The 16,728-nt window shown below is 43.5% G+C and overlaps 1 protein-coding gene across 1 annotated transcript in view; it reads left to right on the forward strand.

Moving 5' to 3' along the window:
* Positions 1-223: 223 nt before the first annotated feature.
* The window catches only part of angpt1 (angiopoietin 1), a gene marked incomplete at its 5' end in the record, with an annotated part of 51,080 nt that continues 34,575 nt past the window's right edge, over positions 224-16,728 (forward strand). Inside the window, one exon of the mRNA XM_079232457.1 lies at positions 224-622. Coding sequence (XP_079088583.1) covers positions 224-622 — 399 coding nt within the window. The remainder of the gene's footprint in view (positions 623-16,728) is intronic.

Raw genomic sequence — 16,728 nt, forward strand, 5'->3', positions numbered from 1 at the left:
CTCTGCCAGACATGTGTACAACTTTTCCCCGCTGAGGCAAGAACTTAAAAGGTGCTCTGCAGACGCAGCATGGTCCACTGTAAGGATGGATGACACAGGCTAACAATGTACCCCGACACTTTTCTGATCCAGCTCTAAAAGGGAACATTTAGCCAAACGAAGAAGGACCGGTGAGAGATCCAAGCACCCGATTCACCTGCAGCTTTGACCTCAGGCTACTACGATGCGGTGGTACAACTTCGACTGCCACTTGTTCTCCCTGGCAGCACTTCTGGTGATTGTGAGCTGCGGAGGAGGGGAGCAGCGCAGAGGGACGGATAGCAGCAGCAGCACCAGCAGCACAGGTGGCAGCAGCAGCAGTGGCAGCAGCAGCAGCAGTTCTGGAGGCAGTAGTAACCGACGCTTTCACAAGATCCAGCATGGCCAGTGCACCTATACGTTCATCCTGCCCGAGGGCGATGGAGCCAGAGGCGGCTCCTGCAGGGAGGCGAAAGGCGGGGGCCCGCAGCACAGCGGCAACTCTCTCCAGAGAGACTCTCCGCCGCCGGAGCCTGAGTTCCCCAGCCAGAAGATCCAGCAGCTCGAGCACATTATGGAGAATTATACCCAGTGGCTACAGAAGGTAAGGTGTGGGGGGGGGAGGGTTCAATGCAGCGCCAAACAAAATCGACCAACAATCCTTAAAAAAAAGAAACTTTACCTGTTTTATTATTACGGATCAAAATAGGAATGCAGTTTCATGTTTTTGTTAATCATATCTGCAACAACCCTACATAAGACCGGATCTGGTCTCTTTTGAAGTGGTCACGCCGTCGTATATTTGTTGAGATATTTGTGTTCCCGTGGGCGTGTGTGGTCTCCGCAGAGTGTCTGTTTGTGGCTTCACAAGATAACTTGTTTTGGTTTCTGGACGAGGCTCTCAGACTAAAAACGGGGGCCGCGTTTGTGTTTTCTCCTCGTCGACATGTTGTTTGTCAGAAGTGTTTGTCAGAAGGAAAGTTTTGTGTGCTTTGGAGGTTGAGTTTTTTTTTCTTTTTTCTCTTGGCCGACGCGGTGTGATGCTGTTTCCTTGGTCTCATGAAAACCTGTCAAAATGAGCTGTATTTCTTTATTCCTGATCATATGTCATAACAAAGCTTTGGTCAAACAACGAAATGGTGTCTCGAAGACTGAGGTTCATTTGAACCCTGCTGTTATGTAACTGTGTACATTATCTGAGACAAACTTTTTGTTCTGGATGTCTCACAGCTGTCTGATTTATTTATTTATTTCAGAATTCTTTTCTTGCCTCAACAGACTGTCTTGTACCGCTGCATCTCCTCTCGTCTGTCGCTCCGTATCCGTCCAGAAAACGCATCAATGTTCTCCTTTCCATCGCTCTATTTTTTATTTTATTCTTTCCCTGAGTAAACTACCCTTTGAGTAAATTCCACAGATGTCGGTTTGAGTTGCACAGAGCGCCGGCCACAGAGCAGAGGTAGTTATATGTCAGTCACCCCCTGCTCTCCAGTGGGCTGTCTCTTTAATGGCAGGAAGTCAGAGGGAGTCCCTGGAGACGCTCAGAGGAAAAGACAGAGAAAGAGAATGCTCCCTCTATTTATTCAAGTCAAGGACATGTGAGTATAACATGAAAATCCAGACTCGCATGTAATAAAAAAGGAAATAAAAAAATCTCAAACCTGTTTTATTTTTCTACACAATATCATTTTTTTTTCTTCCCGCTGTTGTGTCACAAAAGTAACTCCAGTTTAATGACTCTCAAACGACCAAATTGCAATGTATTTATAGATCCACGGAGGTGTTTGCTATGTTCAAATAAGGCTCCGCTGTAATGTTAATGAGCTGCGAATCATCGCGAGGCCGTCACTGATATGGCTTGGCAGGCACTCTGCTTTTCTAAGCTTTGAGACTTTGTGTCTCCAACGAGAGCGAGACTATCTCGCTGAAATGAATACATGAATCAAATAAACAAACTTCCCAGATTCGGCAAGGAACCGGCTCCTCAACGTCCCACAATGTTGTTCTCGAGGAAGATTAGCAGGTTCAATCTGATTAATTGCTGAAAGCTGATGGTTTATTTTTGTTGTCCATTGAAGCAAATGCATGCACAGATAACACGCGGGTGGATTTGATGAATTGCGGTGGGACTGGGGAATAAATCAACTTGACCTTCATCAATACCCCGAGTCTATACATTAGCAATCGGCACGCCCTCCCAAATGTGTCCGGGCTTCTCTCCGGCGCGCCTGCTTTTCATTTGCCCTCGGTAAACCTTTCTCTCCTCAGGTCGGAGGAAATAGTCGTTCCTCATGCAATTACGCAGGCGTTGGTCACCGCGTGTTACAGCGAGATGGTGATTGAGTTTGTAATTTAGGAGGTACGGTGTTGGGAGACATTCAGATTCCCTCTCTAAACCACAGGTCAGATGGAAACCCAAAGGAGACATTGTGTGAGAGTTGTTTTTCAGTTTACAGGGCAGAATCTGAAGCTATCTGCTGATAACAATATGTGTAATATCAGCTTATCATTGGACTGTGCATAATATCACAGACTTTATCTCAGTTGAGAGGAGGAACTCACTGTATATGGTGTATGTCGAGGTTATGGCAGAAGTAAGGTGCAACAATCTGCCCTTTTTCTCTTTTCGAGCTCTTTTTTTATTGATGATTTGCAGCGGCAGTTCACTATTTGAAGTCTGTAAACCTGTGTGTGTTTCCGCATGGCTCCCAAAAGCGATCAATGTGTCAGGAAAGGCCAGGGGTGAAATAACACCGGCTTTATCTTTGCTCAGTGGACCTCATCCGTCTGTGATAGTACAAGTGATACTATGAAAACAGAGCAGCGGCGTTGGTAGACTGAAGGTCTGACTAATGAGACCTCTCGAGTAACTCTCTCCTCAGACGTCTGCCATCGCCACCAACCATACCTCTTTCCTTGACATTGTGGAGGCCTGCTGGACCGCAGACATTTTTCATTTGAATAAAGGAAAATGATTTAATTTCCAATGTCGAATGCCTTCAAAGATCATGTTATATAGCAATAGTTAGTGGATTATAAATCTAAAAAAGTGATTTTAACAGAGTTCAAATTAAATCCCCCCCTTCCCCTCCTTGCGTCTGAAACTAAATCCACACAATGCATAATTTTGAAAAATCTTCAAAAAGTGGGCTAGGGGCTGAAGGATAAAACCATGCCCACTCTCGTAAGACGAAGGCCTCGATGCGGTGTCGGTGCCATGTGGAACCATGTGGATTTGGTGGATTTACTGTTTATCAGACAACAAATTAGACAAGAATTACTCAGGCAGTCCCTCCGCCCCTCCTCCCGCTGTTTAGGGACTACTTTACCAGGAGGAGAGTGGGCGGCAGCTTCAGAGACGGACCGTCATGGCTGTTAGCAGCTTGAATTTAGCCAGCACAAACCCTAGCGCCTCCGTCTCCTCCCGGTCGGCGTGTCCTGGAGTGTGTGAGCAAGGACCCAGGCCTCTTCTCTGCTCATTTTCTTTAACCAGAGTAACGTGTACCATCATAAACGTTAGTAAGAAAACAGGGTGGCATTTTGCGAGCTAATGTTAGCTAGCTATCTAGACCTTAATGCTTCAAATGCACTCTTTCCCCAGTGTAGGAAAGCACTTGGCTGTCTCCAGTCCACAGAAAGGAGAGAACAGGCAAGAAGGGGGCTCTGAGTAGAGGGCGTTATGTTATTTAATTTCACGACGTATATTAGTCCCAAACGGTTGACTCTATCTCAGAATGGGCTTTGCAGGAACGAGGCTGATTTAAAACTATATGTGGCGTTTTTGAGCCATGACATGTTTTTTCTTCTTCTATTAATGCCAGCTTAGATTTGTTTCATCAAAAGAACAGTTGTATCATTTAGTTTCTACCTTAACATGTTTAAGTGTGCAGTTACTCTTCAAATTCCCTGGATGCATGTTTTTTTTCAAAAATATTGGACGTAAGTAATGAGTAGAAGATTAGCACAAGAAAAGAATTGGCGTAGACAGTTCAGAGGGGACACTTAAACACACAGTGGTAATTCAGCCTAATTGCACTGCATGGGGGAAGGGGGGGTCGACATCAGGATGCAGTTAACATTTTTCATTGGACAGAAGATTAAGTGTCCTGGCCAGTCTATCTATCTATCTTAATCACACCAGCATTTATTTTAATTTTTTTACTGCTTGTCTAAGAGAAAGCTCGCCCTGATGTTGTTCCAGCTCCTGATGAAAGAGACTGGACGGAGGAGAGCGTTCCAGGCAGCACTACCGTGTCTGGGTGCTCAGTCCAGTGCGGGGGGTAGACAGAGAGAGTGATGCAGCAAACAGCTGTTGGGGAAGTGTTTCAAGTCTAAGATATTTCCTTCTTCAACCCGAGGAAGAGTATATGGGCCCTGATAACATTCCTGACCAGTCAAAGGTGACTTGTGTTTGTCCAAGAATTACCTCCCTGCCCGTCTGCAAGGCGAGGAGGCTTTACTGTCAGCGAGGAGATGCAGCAGGAAAACAAGCTAGTTTACCACATGAAACAATACCAATTAGCCTTTATATGTGGAGCATCTTTCTTGAGCGAACATGGTGCTTTGCAAAATTAAGGCTTGAAATGACAGCAGAAAAAGAATCAAACAATACAGTGCAACCTTGGGCTGTTCCAGGCAAACGTTGTCGATCGTTGGACAAATCAATCAAAAAACAGTGTTGTTTTTTTTAGATTTGGCGAACAAAGACTACAACCCGCATTTATGCACCAAGTCAATTTTATTTGAGGCAAATTTGCCTCAAGGGGCCTCAAAATGCATTTTAAGTTGGCCGGTTTTTCTTGGCCACAATTGACTCACAATCACTCCCCTCCTTTTCTTTTTCATTCACCATGTGAAACATTACGGAATAGGCATTGTACGTCACAGATTGCAACCACAGCTCTATTAGACCCGTCTCGCACAGTGTGACAATTAATGAACTTAATATTTGTTCCCAGCCTAAAGGCGCCTTCAGGCTGCTGGTTTTAAAGTCTACGTGCCCTCATTGCTCTCCTTTGGTCTTTTTCACTTTTGGAACAACTTGAACAGTTGCAGCTGAAGGATCAATGGCAGCAGTCAGCAAAGGTAAAGAACAGTTTATTGGCTTTCCTGTTGAGGGTTAAATGATGAGATCAATAAACACTCAAATATGTCTGTTTAAGATGAAGAAAGCCAGGAATCTTTTAACTTTACCTCCTGGAGCAACTATACCTCCTGGAATATACTGATCCAGGGCCAGCAAGAAGTCTGGCACATAACCCCAAGTACAGCCGTAACTTGTCCTTTCTACCTTGGTTATGGATTAAATAACTGAGATATAAAGTTGCATCCTGCATTGATGAGCTTAAGAGGTGTCCCCTCAGGTCTTTATACATCTTTAATTTCCAACGGAGTACCAATTCCATACCTGATATTTAATATCGATAGCTATTTAAATGCATTTTTCTCTACCTCAAGCAATATCAATATTTCCTACAAAACCCTTTTTTTTATAAAAGACAAACCTCTTAAATATCAGATTGTCCTAACATTTGCAGCAACTGGAGTTTCCCCAAAATATAGCTAAGTCTATGATGCGCTAAATTGTCTAAATTAAACCTGAGCAATGAATCGAACACCACTGACAGTTTTTAGACACTTAACCTCACGACCAAAAGAAGTATTGAGTTTTGAAACAAAGCTCTAACCACAGGTAGTAAGTGGACTGATTGGTGTAGTGCGCCATTATTTTTAAAGCCTGTTACAAGGCTGCTGGGCTTTTGTTGAGCTGAAGGACAATGGGGATCAGTCTCTCGTTGGAAGCGGAGAATGGGTTGGTTACTCAAGATAAAAGGAAAAGGTTGCATTGTTTCAGATGAAGCACATTTAGAGAATGTCCTCTTTACTTCTCTAATACGTCAAGGATGATGACCATTTGGCCAAGATAGCAGTTAAGCAAGCCAAATTGTGTTTCTGCTGTAGGGAGTAAAAGTAATAGATCATGTCATTTACCTCCTGGTGGAGACAGTAGAAAGTGGTTGAGAGCAGTGTTTCTGGAGGAGGACGGTCTGTGCTAAACAAAGCTGTTGAACCAAGGGAGGGGTGTCTCATCCCCGTGAAATTCCCATCATTCTGCCTCTCGACGAACATCGACTGTGCTGCAATAACAGGAGTTTAAAAGGATATAGCGACATGTGGGCAGCAGCTTGTTTCCCTTCCATACTGGGAGTTCATAAGCGAAAGGGTGAATATGTTTCTGTACTTAGTGCTATCAGAGGCCACACAGCATGCCTGGGGATCCAAGGAGAAAGCTATCTATTTTAGGGGTGACTGCCTCTATGAGTGTTTATTTTCACTGATAAGTTGGGCCAAAACTAACAGTCGGATGATGCAGAAAGGCTAAGAAATACTCTGAGGAATAAAAAGCTCTTCCTTCCTGATCCCAAAAACTTGTAAAAAGGAAACTATGGAAATTGCTGAAGGACACTACAATAACAGCTTCCAAAAAAAAGGTTGCCTCAACCGTATACTTGCGCTCTGGCTAAAAGCGAAAAGGAAACAGATCCCTCTGCTTAGGACGTCATGGGAATAGGAAAAAACATTACGGCCGTGACACAGTATTTCCACATGGATGTGAAAACGGAGCCCAACATTGTTAATGTGCCTCATTTTCAAGAAAAAGGGGCAATTAGTAGTTTTGTCACGCTCAATATGGCAAGCCACTTTGTTTTGAGGCCCCCCTTTTTCCAGAAATCCTATTTCAGTGCAGTCGGTGGCCCTAAACATGCTGGAAGTTTTGATATTGGGCAGGCAGGTTTTGTACACCTATGTCTCTTTAAAGCTCAATAAACAAAGAAAGAAAATGTTTCACCGCGTCTTAAATCCGTCTCGTTGGTTCATTTTCCATCACTCATCGGAGTGAATCGCTCTCTGGTGGGCACTTTAGAGGGGATTTATTTTGTTTTAATTATAAGTTTATACATTTGGCTAAATGTGCGCAGGATTTATGATATCCCTTCTGAAAACATTGTTGCTTGAAAGCTTGTAGCTTGGCACCCACTGATGCCTCTGTGTAATAAATTGAGAGCTTCCTCTGATGGTCTGTGGTTCCATGTGCCCTCGAGTACATTCATCCCAGTAATGGTGCTAATTTCTCTTCATTTGATTTTCGAAGGTTTTATGAATGCAGGTGCTCTGCAACATGTTACTCACATATGAAAGTCATATATTTTAGCTGCATTGAGATCATTTCTCTAGGCCACTTGGAGGAAGCGAAACATGCTATGAACCCAAAATTTAAATATCAGCATTTCCTCTCACTGGCTCCCTGTTGAATGTAAGTCCAACATGCATTATCGTTTTACATCTGTTTATAGTCTTCATCGACTCCAAAAGGAAATATCTGACTTTTATGCTGCTAAATGTTCCACCATGTTCAACTGCTAGTTGCTAATTTTGTCTGCTGTATAATGCAAGTTCAGATTTTTGCAGATTACGATTTTCTTTCTTAACCTCCATTAACATTTGCAGTTTAGCAAACGTTTAGAGTAATGTGATTACTCTGAGCAGCTTGCATGGGATGTAAATATAATATACTATATAAAGTGTCGGATTAAGTTAGTAGTTCCAAAGGTTTTTACGGTTGCTCCTCCACAGCTTTTATTTTGGACTGGCAGTTGTGACGAATTGAAGTGAACATTACGTCTTCTTCACCCACCGACACACGTTGTGTGTGGCTGGGAAGTTGTACTGTCTGAGTCGAAGTTAAACGATCGCCAGGTCAAAAAATATCAGACTAAACGGCCGGTCAAGCGTTTTGGCTGATCTGTAAAAAATGAATAAAAAAATGGCACAAGCTGCACTGCTGTGATTAAAAAGACACTGATGAGAGCCATGAGAGTGAACCAAAACATTTCAGCTGCAGGCCTTAAAACCAAAACGCTCAAAAAGAGCTGAGCGGATCGGCAGTCACCTGGTAATCATCTGTGGGTTCGTCATTACAAGCCTTGCACACACACATGGACATTTGATCCATTGTTGATAGAAATAAATTGATTATAGCAGATTGCATGTACTGTGAATGTGAGTGCTCTGTAGTGGTATTGACTGTGGCATTTAAATATTGTCTTTTAAAATGAGTGGAACAAGAGCAAATACTTATTCTAAGGAATGAGTATAAATAATATTATTCCGGGCAGGCAAGTGGAAGTCATTTGTACTGAGAGTGTAAGTTATGGTCTGTGGAGCTGCCAAAAGCCCCAAGGTTCACGACTGTATCTCTGCCACAGCTCAGGCTGAGCGACTGCGAGCCAAATATTAGATAGTAATAGGTTAGATGGAGCGAAACATTAGACATTATAGTCAATCTGAGCGCACAGTTAGCGGGCAAGTATTGTGCCGTTATCACGGCCTGCCGCAAATCACAACTGTGTTTGAACTTGTTTCAGTCCCAGAACCGGCTGTTATCATCTTCGTTGTGTTTTTGTTTTATAATGACTCGATAAACAGAGTGGATGATAATATTACTCACCCGTATCTGCTGCTATTTATTTTCCTCGAGGCTTTCGGTTCACTCAGGTTGTGCGCTGTAAATCAGGGTTTGATGAAGGTCGAGGGAACTGAAACGGCACGAAGAAATCAAACGGCGCTCGAGAATTTGAGCCGCACGCAATGGGTGAACACACAGTGTGAATTTACTGTAACGTGTCAGCCGCTTTTTCTCTTTTTTTCTGCTTTGCTTTCAGGGAAAGATAACAGAGAAAACATGCATGTCTTGTGTGGCCGGTTTCTGACGGAGCTGGAGAACAATCTGAATTCACCGCAAGTTGTAATGCTCTCACTATGTGTCTCGTTTTATGTACATCAAATTTTGAAGTTCACCATAAGTTGTGCCGCACTCATCAACTTGTATCTCTATACGGTTTTCCGGCTAAGTCCAAAGTGGGGAGAAACATTCCTGAAGCCTCCCCACATGCGGCCTCTGGGGCCGACTCTCCCCGCAGCGTCTCTTTCGCTCGCCCCGACAGATGTTGCTTTCTGAGTGGATGTCTTTGTCTGTCAACGCCGGGGAGCCTTCCAGAGGACAGAACCGATTCACCTTTTATTTATTTCATTTTTCTTTTCAGCCCCCCCGTGGATTTGGTGTTGCTATACGATTTCAAATAGAAGGAAAACAAAAAGGAATCGCATTCGGCCGGTTGAGAGAGACGCTTGAATCTGAGAAGTGAGGGCTGTAGAATCAGTCTGAGTCGTGGAAAACTAATGACATGAAGCAAGTAAAGGTGAAAAAAAGAAAGAAAGAAGGAAACAGTGACAGGGTGCAAGATACTGGGTGAAAAATAAACCGCTCCATTCCCCCACAATGGGGGCTAGATAGATGTTCAAATGACTAATGGTTGGCTCCACTATTTTTGTTTAGTTCTTGTGGCGATGGGATAAGAGCCACTCATTCTTAAAGCCTCCGTGTTGCATTACCTCACTTATTCATTTAATCTTTTTTTCTTTTTTTTTCATCCTGTGGTATGGGTGAGAGAGGCGAGTTGGTGGGTGAGCATGGTGGGATGTATTAGCTTGCAACGTAAGACAAACACATCATTATGGGAGACAGTCTGGAACTAAGCAGAACGGTCCCGTCTCCGTTTTCCGTGGGCGGTTTGAACAATTTGGGGTGCTAGCTCTCGGTTTATCGGTCAAGTGTAAGTATTTAAAAGCTTTTTGAAGCAAGCAAAATCTGGGAACATTAGGTTGTTCAAACGGCAGCGCAGACATGAGTTGAGTCTTGTGATAAATAGTTTATATAGCCTCTTTATTTTTCTCTTTGTGCACCAGATTGATGCATTTCACTTTAAAATGTAGCCTGCAAAATCTAGGGTGAATATTCCAAAGATTTTTTCCTATCGCAATATATATATATATATATATATATATACATATATCACAGAGAAAAAATTGCAATGTCAGTTGTTTTTTTCCAATATAGCACACCCCTAAAAGCACATTAGCAGGAATGTAGTACAACATGAACATGATAGCATTGCTCTTTTTTTGTGCAAAAAATGTTGTGAAATTGTCTCCTAGCCAAAAGGGACAATTGTAGGGGGCAATGGCAAGGGAACACACTGCTACGGAGGCACGTGTACACCCACAGATCTGCATGTATGTTACACACTCCTGCGTCTGCCTCGTCAGGCCCCAAGCCAGGCTTCTCACATTCAGCACCGGGGCCGGAGTTGGCTCAGATTGTGACACAGTGAAAGTGTGTTATGTGTCCCCTCCGCTGTGTTAAAAAAAATAACACCCTTCCAAACATATTACAGAGCATGTCAAAGGACCTCATAAAAATTAATTTGCATTGATTGACCTTTTAATTTGCGTCGCAAGACCTTCTATCACATGTGCTGCGCTTTTGGTGTCGGCCCAGTCGGTGATGTCACAGCAGGTGATTAGCTGATGGGAAACACCTGCTGCACTCTGTATGTTGCCCGCTTTGATAAAGATTCCGACTGTTGGGATACACCCGTTTTTCTTGCCCGATACCGATTTCGGTGCCTGGAACAAAGGGTTCAGCTTCCACCGGTAATGTATTTACCTTTTCTATTCAAAACCAATATTCCTCATTGAGTGGAAACCGACTCCTAATTCAGATAACATGAGGCTGTAACGCGTCACTAATTCTGAGCCGCACGAATGACCTTGAATATAAAAAAAAATGGTTTTGACTTCAGTTTCCTTAACTTTTCTTCAGGTTTTTAAAGCAATACATCTTGATATTTAATACATTTGGCATCCACCGCCTCATTCGTTTTCGCACACTTAACTCTCTAAATGGCCGGACCACTTCAACATGACTGGTGCAGATCGGTAGCTCGTTGACCTTAAGCGGTGTCATGAAATGTGCTCTCAGGAGACGAGATGCAAGCGTTCCCTCCTGACTGTTTTCACCTCGACTGCCACATTAGTCAGACGAGGATACGAGGTCAGGGAACTCATTCTCAAAGCTCAAACTCTTTGTGTGAGGCGAACGGCTGGTTGCTGAATTTGATCCGATCCTCGTGCTGCTCACCATTGATTTCCAACAGCGATGGAAAACCGCAAATACCGTTTAGTATAAGTATTCCGACAGTTATTGCTCCTCCAAAGTACAAGTGTGTCACAGTAGCCCGCAGACTAGGCCTGATCGGGCGGACGTGGACCCCACAGGAAGTCGCTCTTAAATCTGTCATTGATCGAACAGATGGATGTGCTTTTTTGGGGGTCTTCGTTTACAACCGAAATACAACTGCTGACAAATGGCTTGAATTGACTTGTTTGCAGCGGTTCCGCTTTGGAGAGACCGACCCTCCGGGGGCCTGTGTGTTTGTGGATTTCTGCATGTTTGCGCAGACGAATCTGCGTCACTCTTAATGTCCGTTCCTGCTCGAGTGTTCATGCACGACATCGTTTGACGTGCACACAGGTCTGTATTTGGATGAAATGACCTTCAGCCTAACTGATGGCATGTAAAAGGATCAAATGAGATGTTACTTGCTCCGGCTGAAAAGAGACCGTCACATTTTGACTGCAGCATGAATCTGATGTGTTGTGTCAAACAGATGAACAACACATTTTTGCTTGATTCATTTCCCTTATATTTAATAGTATAAAGCTGAGGTCCTTGGAATATGCGTAGTTGACACAACGATCTCAGTTAAAGGTCCATTAAAGTAGCCATTCTGGAGCTTTTGATACATCACATGATCTCGACCAGAAGATGTCATTTGCTAAGTTGTCTTGGAAGTCTTCTTGAGTTTTCAAAGTTCATTCTTGATCTAGGAAACCGTCGCAAGTGACAACAAAATGTAAAAATGATTATCATCCAGAGGTCCAATAAGTAGCTGGTACTTTTAAAGACCAGTGTAGCATTTAGGGGGGTCTGTTAGTATCGTATTTTTGTGAGCCGTTTATATGAGCACATGGAGCGGGTTCTCTTCACAGTCTGCCATGTTGCTACGGTGGCCCAGATCGGCCAAACCAAACACTGTCTGTAATTAGGGGCCATTCACTTTTTCACTTTTTCACGGCAGTCCATGTAGTTCTCCTCTGCGCTTTTAGCCGACATGGCTGAGAAGTCCTGAAATTTCTTGGGAAAAAATGGAAACCGGCAACTTCTACAACACCATGACAACTGAGAAAAGATCATCTGCTACGACTCAATCGGAGCTCTACGAAAGTGAGATTTGATGTTCAACCACTATGTCCGCAATATCCTCGCCCCTGAAGTACGAGGGGCCAACGGGATGAGATCAGTTGTCCGTTTGTGTTTGGTGGAGATGTGCCTTGTTCATGAGAGCGGTTCATGCTGTGAAGGTCTGTGGGATGCGCGAAGATGTTTTGCTCTGTTGTGTTGACGCAACGATTCCCAAATTACTTGCGCTTGGTTTTGATCATTTGAGCAATGCTCTGCTTTTTACTGTGTTTACACACTCATCTGGTGCACTTCAGCAACAAACTTAAAAATAAATACACAGAAACCTGGGCGCAGGGAACGGCCAGGGATTATACATCCAGTGCACACAGTCCAAACCCTGCTATGTCTTCCCTTCTGCGTTATGTAAAATTGCCTAACAGAGGTATGCTGTAAATCTCCCAAAAATGAAAGCCCCGACAAATTTACGTTTGCCATGCTTGTTCCAACTGATTTCAGTTGCATGACTCACAAATATATTCACCCCGCGGCTTTTCTAGGAAGAGCTGTATCGCTGCAGACTATAAAGACATACAAACACGCACGTTATCAGCGTTTGAATCCATCATCGGCTGAAGGCCAGACAGCAGCAACTGTTTCTAATGCCGCGGCGGCTGAAAAGTGTCTGTGAGCTGCGCTTTATCACTAACAGCATCATCTACTTTTCCTCCTCTCCTACAGCCGTGGTGAACCCCGGGTCAGGCTGAAACAGCTCCATCTGGAGATGTTAGTCTGGCTACCGCACCTCGTCTTCCTGCTCATCTCCTCTTGTTTACATTGAGTGTCGCTGCTGCATCACTTAGGGGGAAATTTAGGCCCGCACACACACACACACACACACACACACACACACTCCATACTGCCTTAATGCACCACCATCTATACTTAAGGGTGCCCCATGTGTCCGCTGATGTGATAAATAGCCCGGTGTCTGTTGGCCACTAGCAAAAGCAACAGTGTGAGAGTGGAAAATGACTCGGCGTGAGTAACGTAATCTGGACCCGATAGCGCCAATCCGTCTTTGGAGATAGAAGCAACGCAAAGCAGAGATTGGGGGGTCAGGACTCAGGAAGATGGATAGATAACGCAGAGCAGCAGAAAGAGAAAGTGAGGAAATAAACTGCACGGCTGTGGTTGCCGTTCACCGTGGTGATTGTAACCCTGGACGACTGCAGCGGTGGTTTATACACTCCGGAGTCCTCTCTTAATGGGATGTTGGGATGAAAGATAAACAAGACTGTGACGTTGAAGGAAGCAGCTCCTGTCATTAAACGCCCATTCGTTTTGATTAGAAGAGACACCCAGCTTGATAGTTAGTGGTGCTGGCACGGACAACTGAAGCAGGGTTTTTTCTTCTTCTTTTTTCCTGAAATGTTGCCCGGCTCGAAAGGTTTTAATATACAACAGTAATGTTTCTGTCATGGCTGAGCTTGAAACCAAACATGTCTTTTTGCATCTCGTGCTGCAGCTTCTTGGCAGAGGAATCCCCCGCCGTGATGTTGAGAGGGTACACTGGAACGCTATCTCAAATATTTGGATGTGAACGCCTCCTCCGTGGGATGGCGGGTTTGTGGTATCCCATGTGTGCTTCAGTAAAAAGGGGCACACTGACATGGCCTGTTGCATTAAATAAAAAATGTAAAAAAGCCATCATAAGGGACATTCCTGCCCGATGTGTCCCTGAGGAAAGGTTCCCATGCAGGACAACCCTGCGTCACAAAGTCCACAGACTGCCCCTATGCCCCTAAGAGCGAGATGAATGAGCAGGTCCCAGTTTGTTTGCTTGTTTGGGTTTCGTACACATTCCCATGCTTTGGGTGAATGCAAGTACTTCCTCTCCCATACGGCCAGATACGCATAATTAATTGAATTAATTTTTGGGCCCACTTTGACAACAGAGCGCAGAGATTGTAACTGGAGGATTTGTGAAAATATACATTCATGCTTAAGTTGCACTTCACTGTATTTATTTTCCTTCTAACATGAAACGAAACCATGAGACGTCGAGACGGTTACATCTGCTTGAGGTTTGAGTCCAACTTGACAGAAATATATCATTTTGTACAGTGTTTGAAGGTCAAAGGGGTCCTTAAGTACTTTTCTAGGGATGTTACTGCTCCGTCCAAGGGGGCCAATAAACAACAGTGTGTAAAGCTGTATGTCCAGTGACTGCTACGCAATAATTTGATGTTCGGCATCTTACTGTACAGACATTACTAATTTAGTTATTGATGAGGCCAGCACTAATTTGAGGATGTGTGCATTGGAGTCATTGCCCCGGTGCAGATTCACACCATCTACAAAAGTGACATCACATTTAGTCTCTGCTATTCCTTTTTTAATGACAAGCCGATAATAACTAAAAGCTGAATACATCAGCTATCGGATCTAATTGATCCTGCTGACAGCTCCCAGTCTCACCTTTAGCTGGAGAGCTATATCGGCTGTATGAATAGAGTCGCTGAGAAGGTCTGAAAAGCTGTTAAGTCAAAAGTGGCAATTCATTCTTTAGAAAAAATAAAATACACGTTTTGGCTGAGTAGACTTTACACCAGCTCAAGTTGCAACATGTTTCATTTTTTTTGTTTGGCTAACTCACAAAATATGTGTTGATGCAGCTTATAAAGTCTAAAAAAGTGACGCATGCTAACGGTTTTGATTCTGCCCTTGATTTTAATGGGGAAAATTAGGTGCAAGGGTGTTGGAGGTTTTCTTTACGCGGGTACTGTCGCAGTGACCTTGGCTTAAAGCCTGTGCAGTATATTTTAGTGCTTTCTTGCATGCTTTTCCACTATCGTGCATTTCTCTTCAGGGATTTGAAAGAAACTTCCACATACGTCCGTGTCTTGAGCTTTGTGTGCTGCTACAGGAATCTGGTTAAAGCGTAGAGTTATCATTGTCGGGACCAACTCTGAAAATGAATTTCCGGAATACATTTTTAACTTAAAAACAAGCAAGTGTCCACAGCACCGCACTAATATCAATAACAGAAATGTAAAATCATTTCTGTTGGATGAGCTCAGGCGAGCTCCGGAGTGATAAATAACTCAAGATCGAGGCAAAGCAAGCTGTCCGTCTCTTTGTTTTGATACTCAGAAAAAGTTAATTCTTTCCATGACCTTTGAGATGAATTGGCTTTTACCGTACATATCAGAGACGTACGGAAGACTTCCTCTCATTGGTCTCGCTCTCAGGCTTGGAGTTCTTCACTGAAGGTATGTCTGGTAGACAAAACACTGTCAGGCAACGTCAATTAAAAAAGTCCTCAAGCTCGAAGCTACATTCACATGGTGGGATTTCCGTTGGTGATGATACGTTAGCCTTCGTTTAGGACAAAGCTTAGCCTAAAATACCAAGTTTGTGTCTGAGGGAAAAAGTGCTGGTAGTAACATTCAAAAGCTAACTGCCATATTCATGTTTTGAAATATGTTATTTATTTTTCCAAAGAAGACTAAAAACAGAAACGGAACATCAAGTCCCTCTTCAGTTCCCAGGGCTTTGATATTTTGGGATATTTGACCTCATCCCAATAAACATTGAAATCTCAAATTTGACTCAACTGGAGCCACATTTCTGCCAATTTGTGTTTCTAGATCGTGATTTACACCACGTTCTACACATTTCACTCCGACTCTCTTGAAATCCAGCCTTGTTATTTCATTGTGGTTTTCTATTGTTGTAACTCAGTAAATTGGCCTCTAAAAAAAAATCACATTTCCACTCTGTTTCCACAGTTTGTGGTTCAGCACTGGATAATGATTAATAAGGCACGCAGGTTGCACGTATGTGACGAAATTAAAATGGAAAATCGATTAGGCCATAAACATGTGTCCTCAAGTTAGAAATTCTGATTAGTTTTTGGAGAGAAACAACCGTGACAATTCTTGACAATTTAACTGTTGGCTAAATATTCTCACTTTCTTTCATTGTCTGCCCTGTTGACAAACCGTTGCGACCGAAAACCTTTGAAATGGTCGGATTCTGATCCTGCCAAACGATTTTGGGCACCTCCAAGTAAGCGCAATGATTTACCGAGTAATTTATACAGAGAAACGGTTGGTTGGCTTTTCAGGTTGTGTACACAAGGCTCATTATGTCCATTGGAAATGCACAAACGAAAACACAATTGACGTCAACAAAACGGCATCTTGACAGAAAGACAAAAGGATAGAAAAGAAGAAAGAAAGATTTAAAAGGATAGGAGAAAAGAGGGGGGGGAGGGGGGGGGGGGCTGGTGAGGGGATTGGCAAGGGGCTTGGCAGTATAGCTGCGTTGTTTTTCAGATGGCAGTCAATCTTTCTGGCCGACTGACATCCAGATCAACAGTATTAAGGCAGAGCAACAGAGATGAGGCGGGGGCTGGACCACCCACCTCACTACAGACCCCGGTTTCTGATATTTGACCATTCGCTAAGCTACACCCCCCTCACTTCCCAGTCTTGCACAGCACATATGCTTGTCTATAGGGATGAAGATGCCAGATTTACTATTCAAAATGTGTTTTTGAT

Source organism: Taurulus bubalis (genome assembly GCF_910589615.1).
Source record: "Taurulus bubalis genome assembly, chromosome: 16".
In the NCBI taxonomy this organism is placed as follows: Eukaryota; Metazoa; Chordata; class Actinopteri; order Perciformes; family Cottidae; genus Taurulus; species Taurulus bubalis.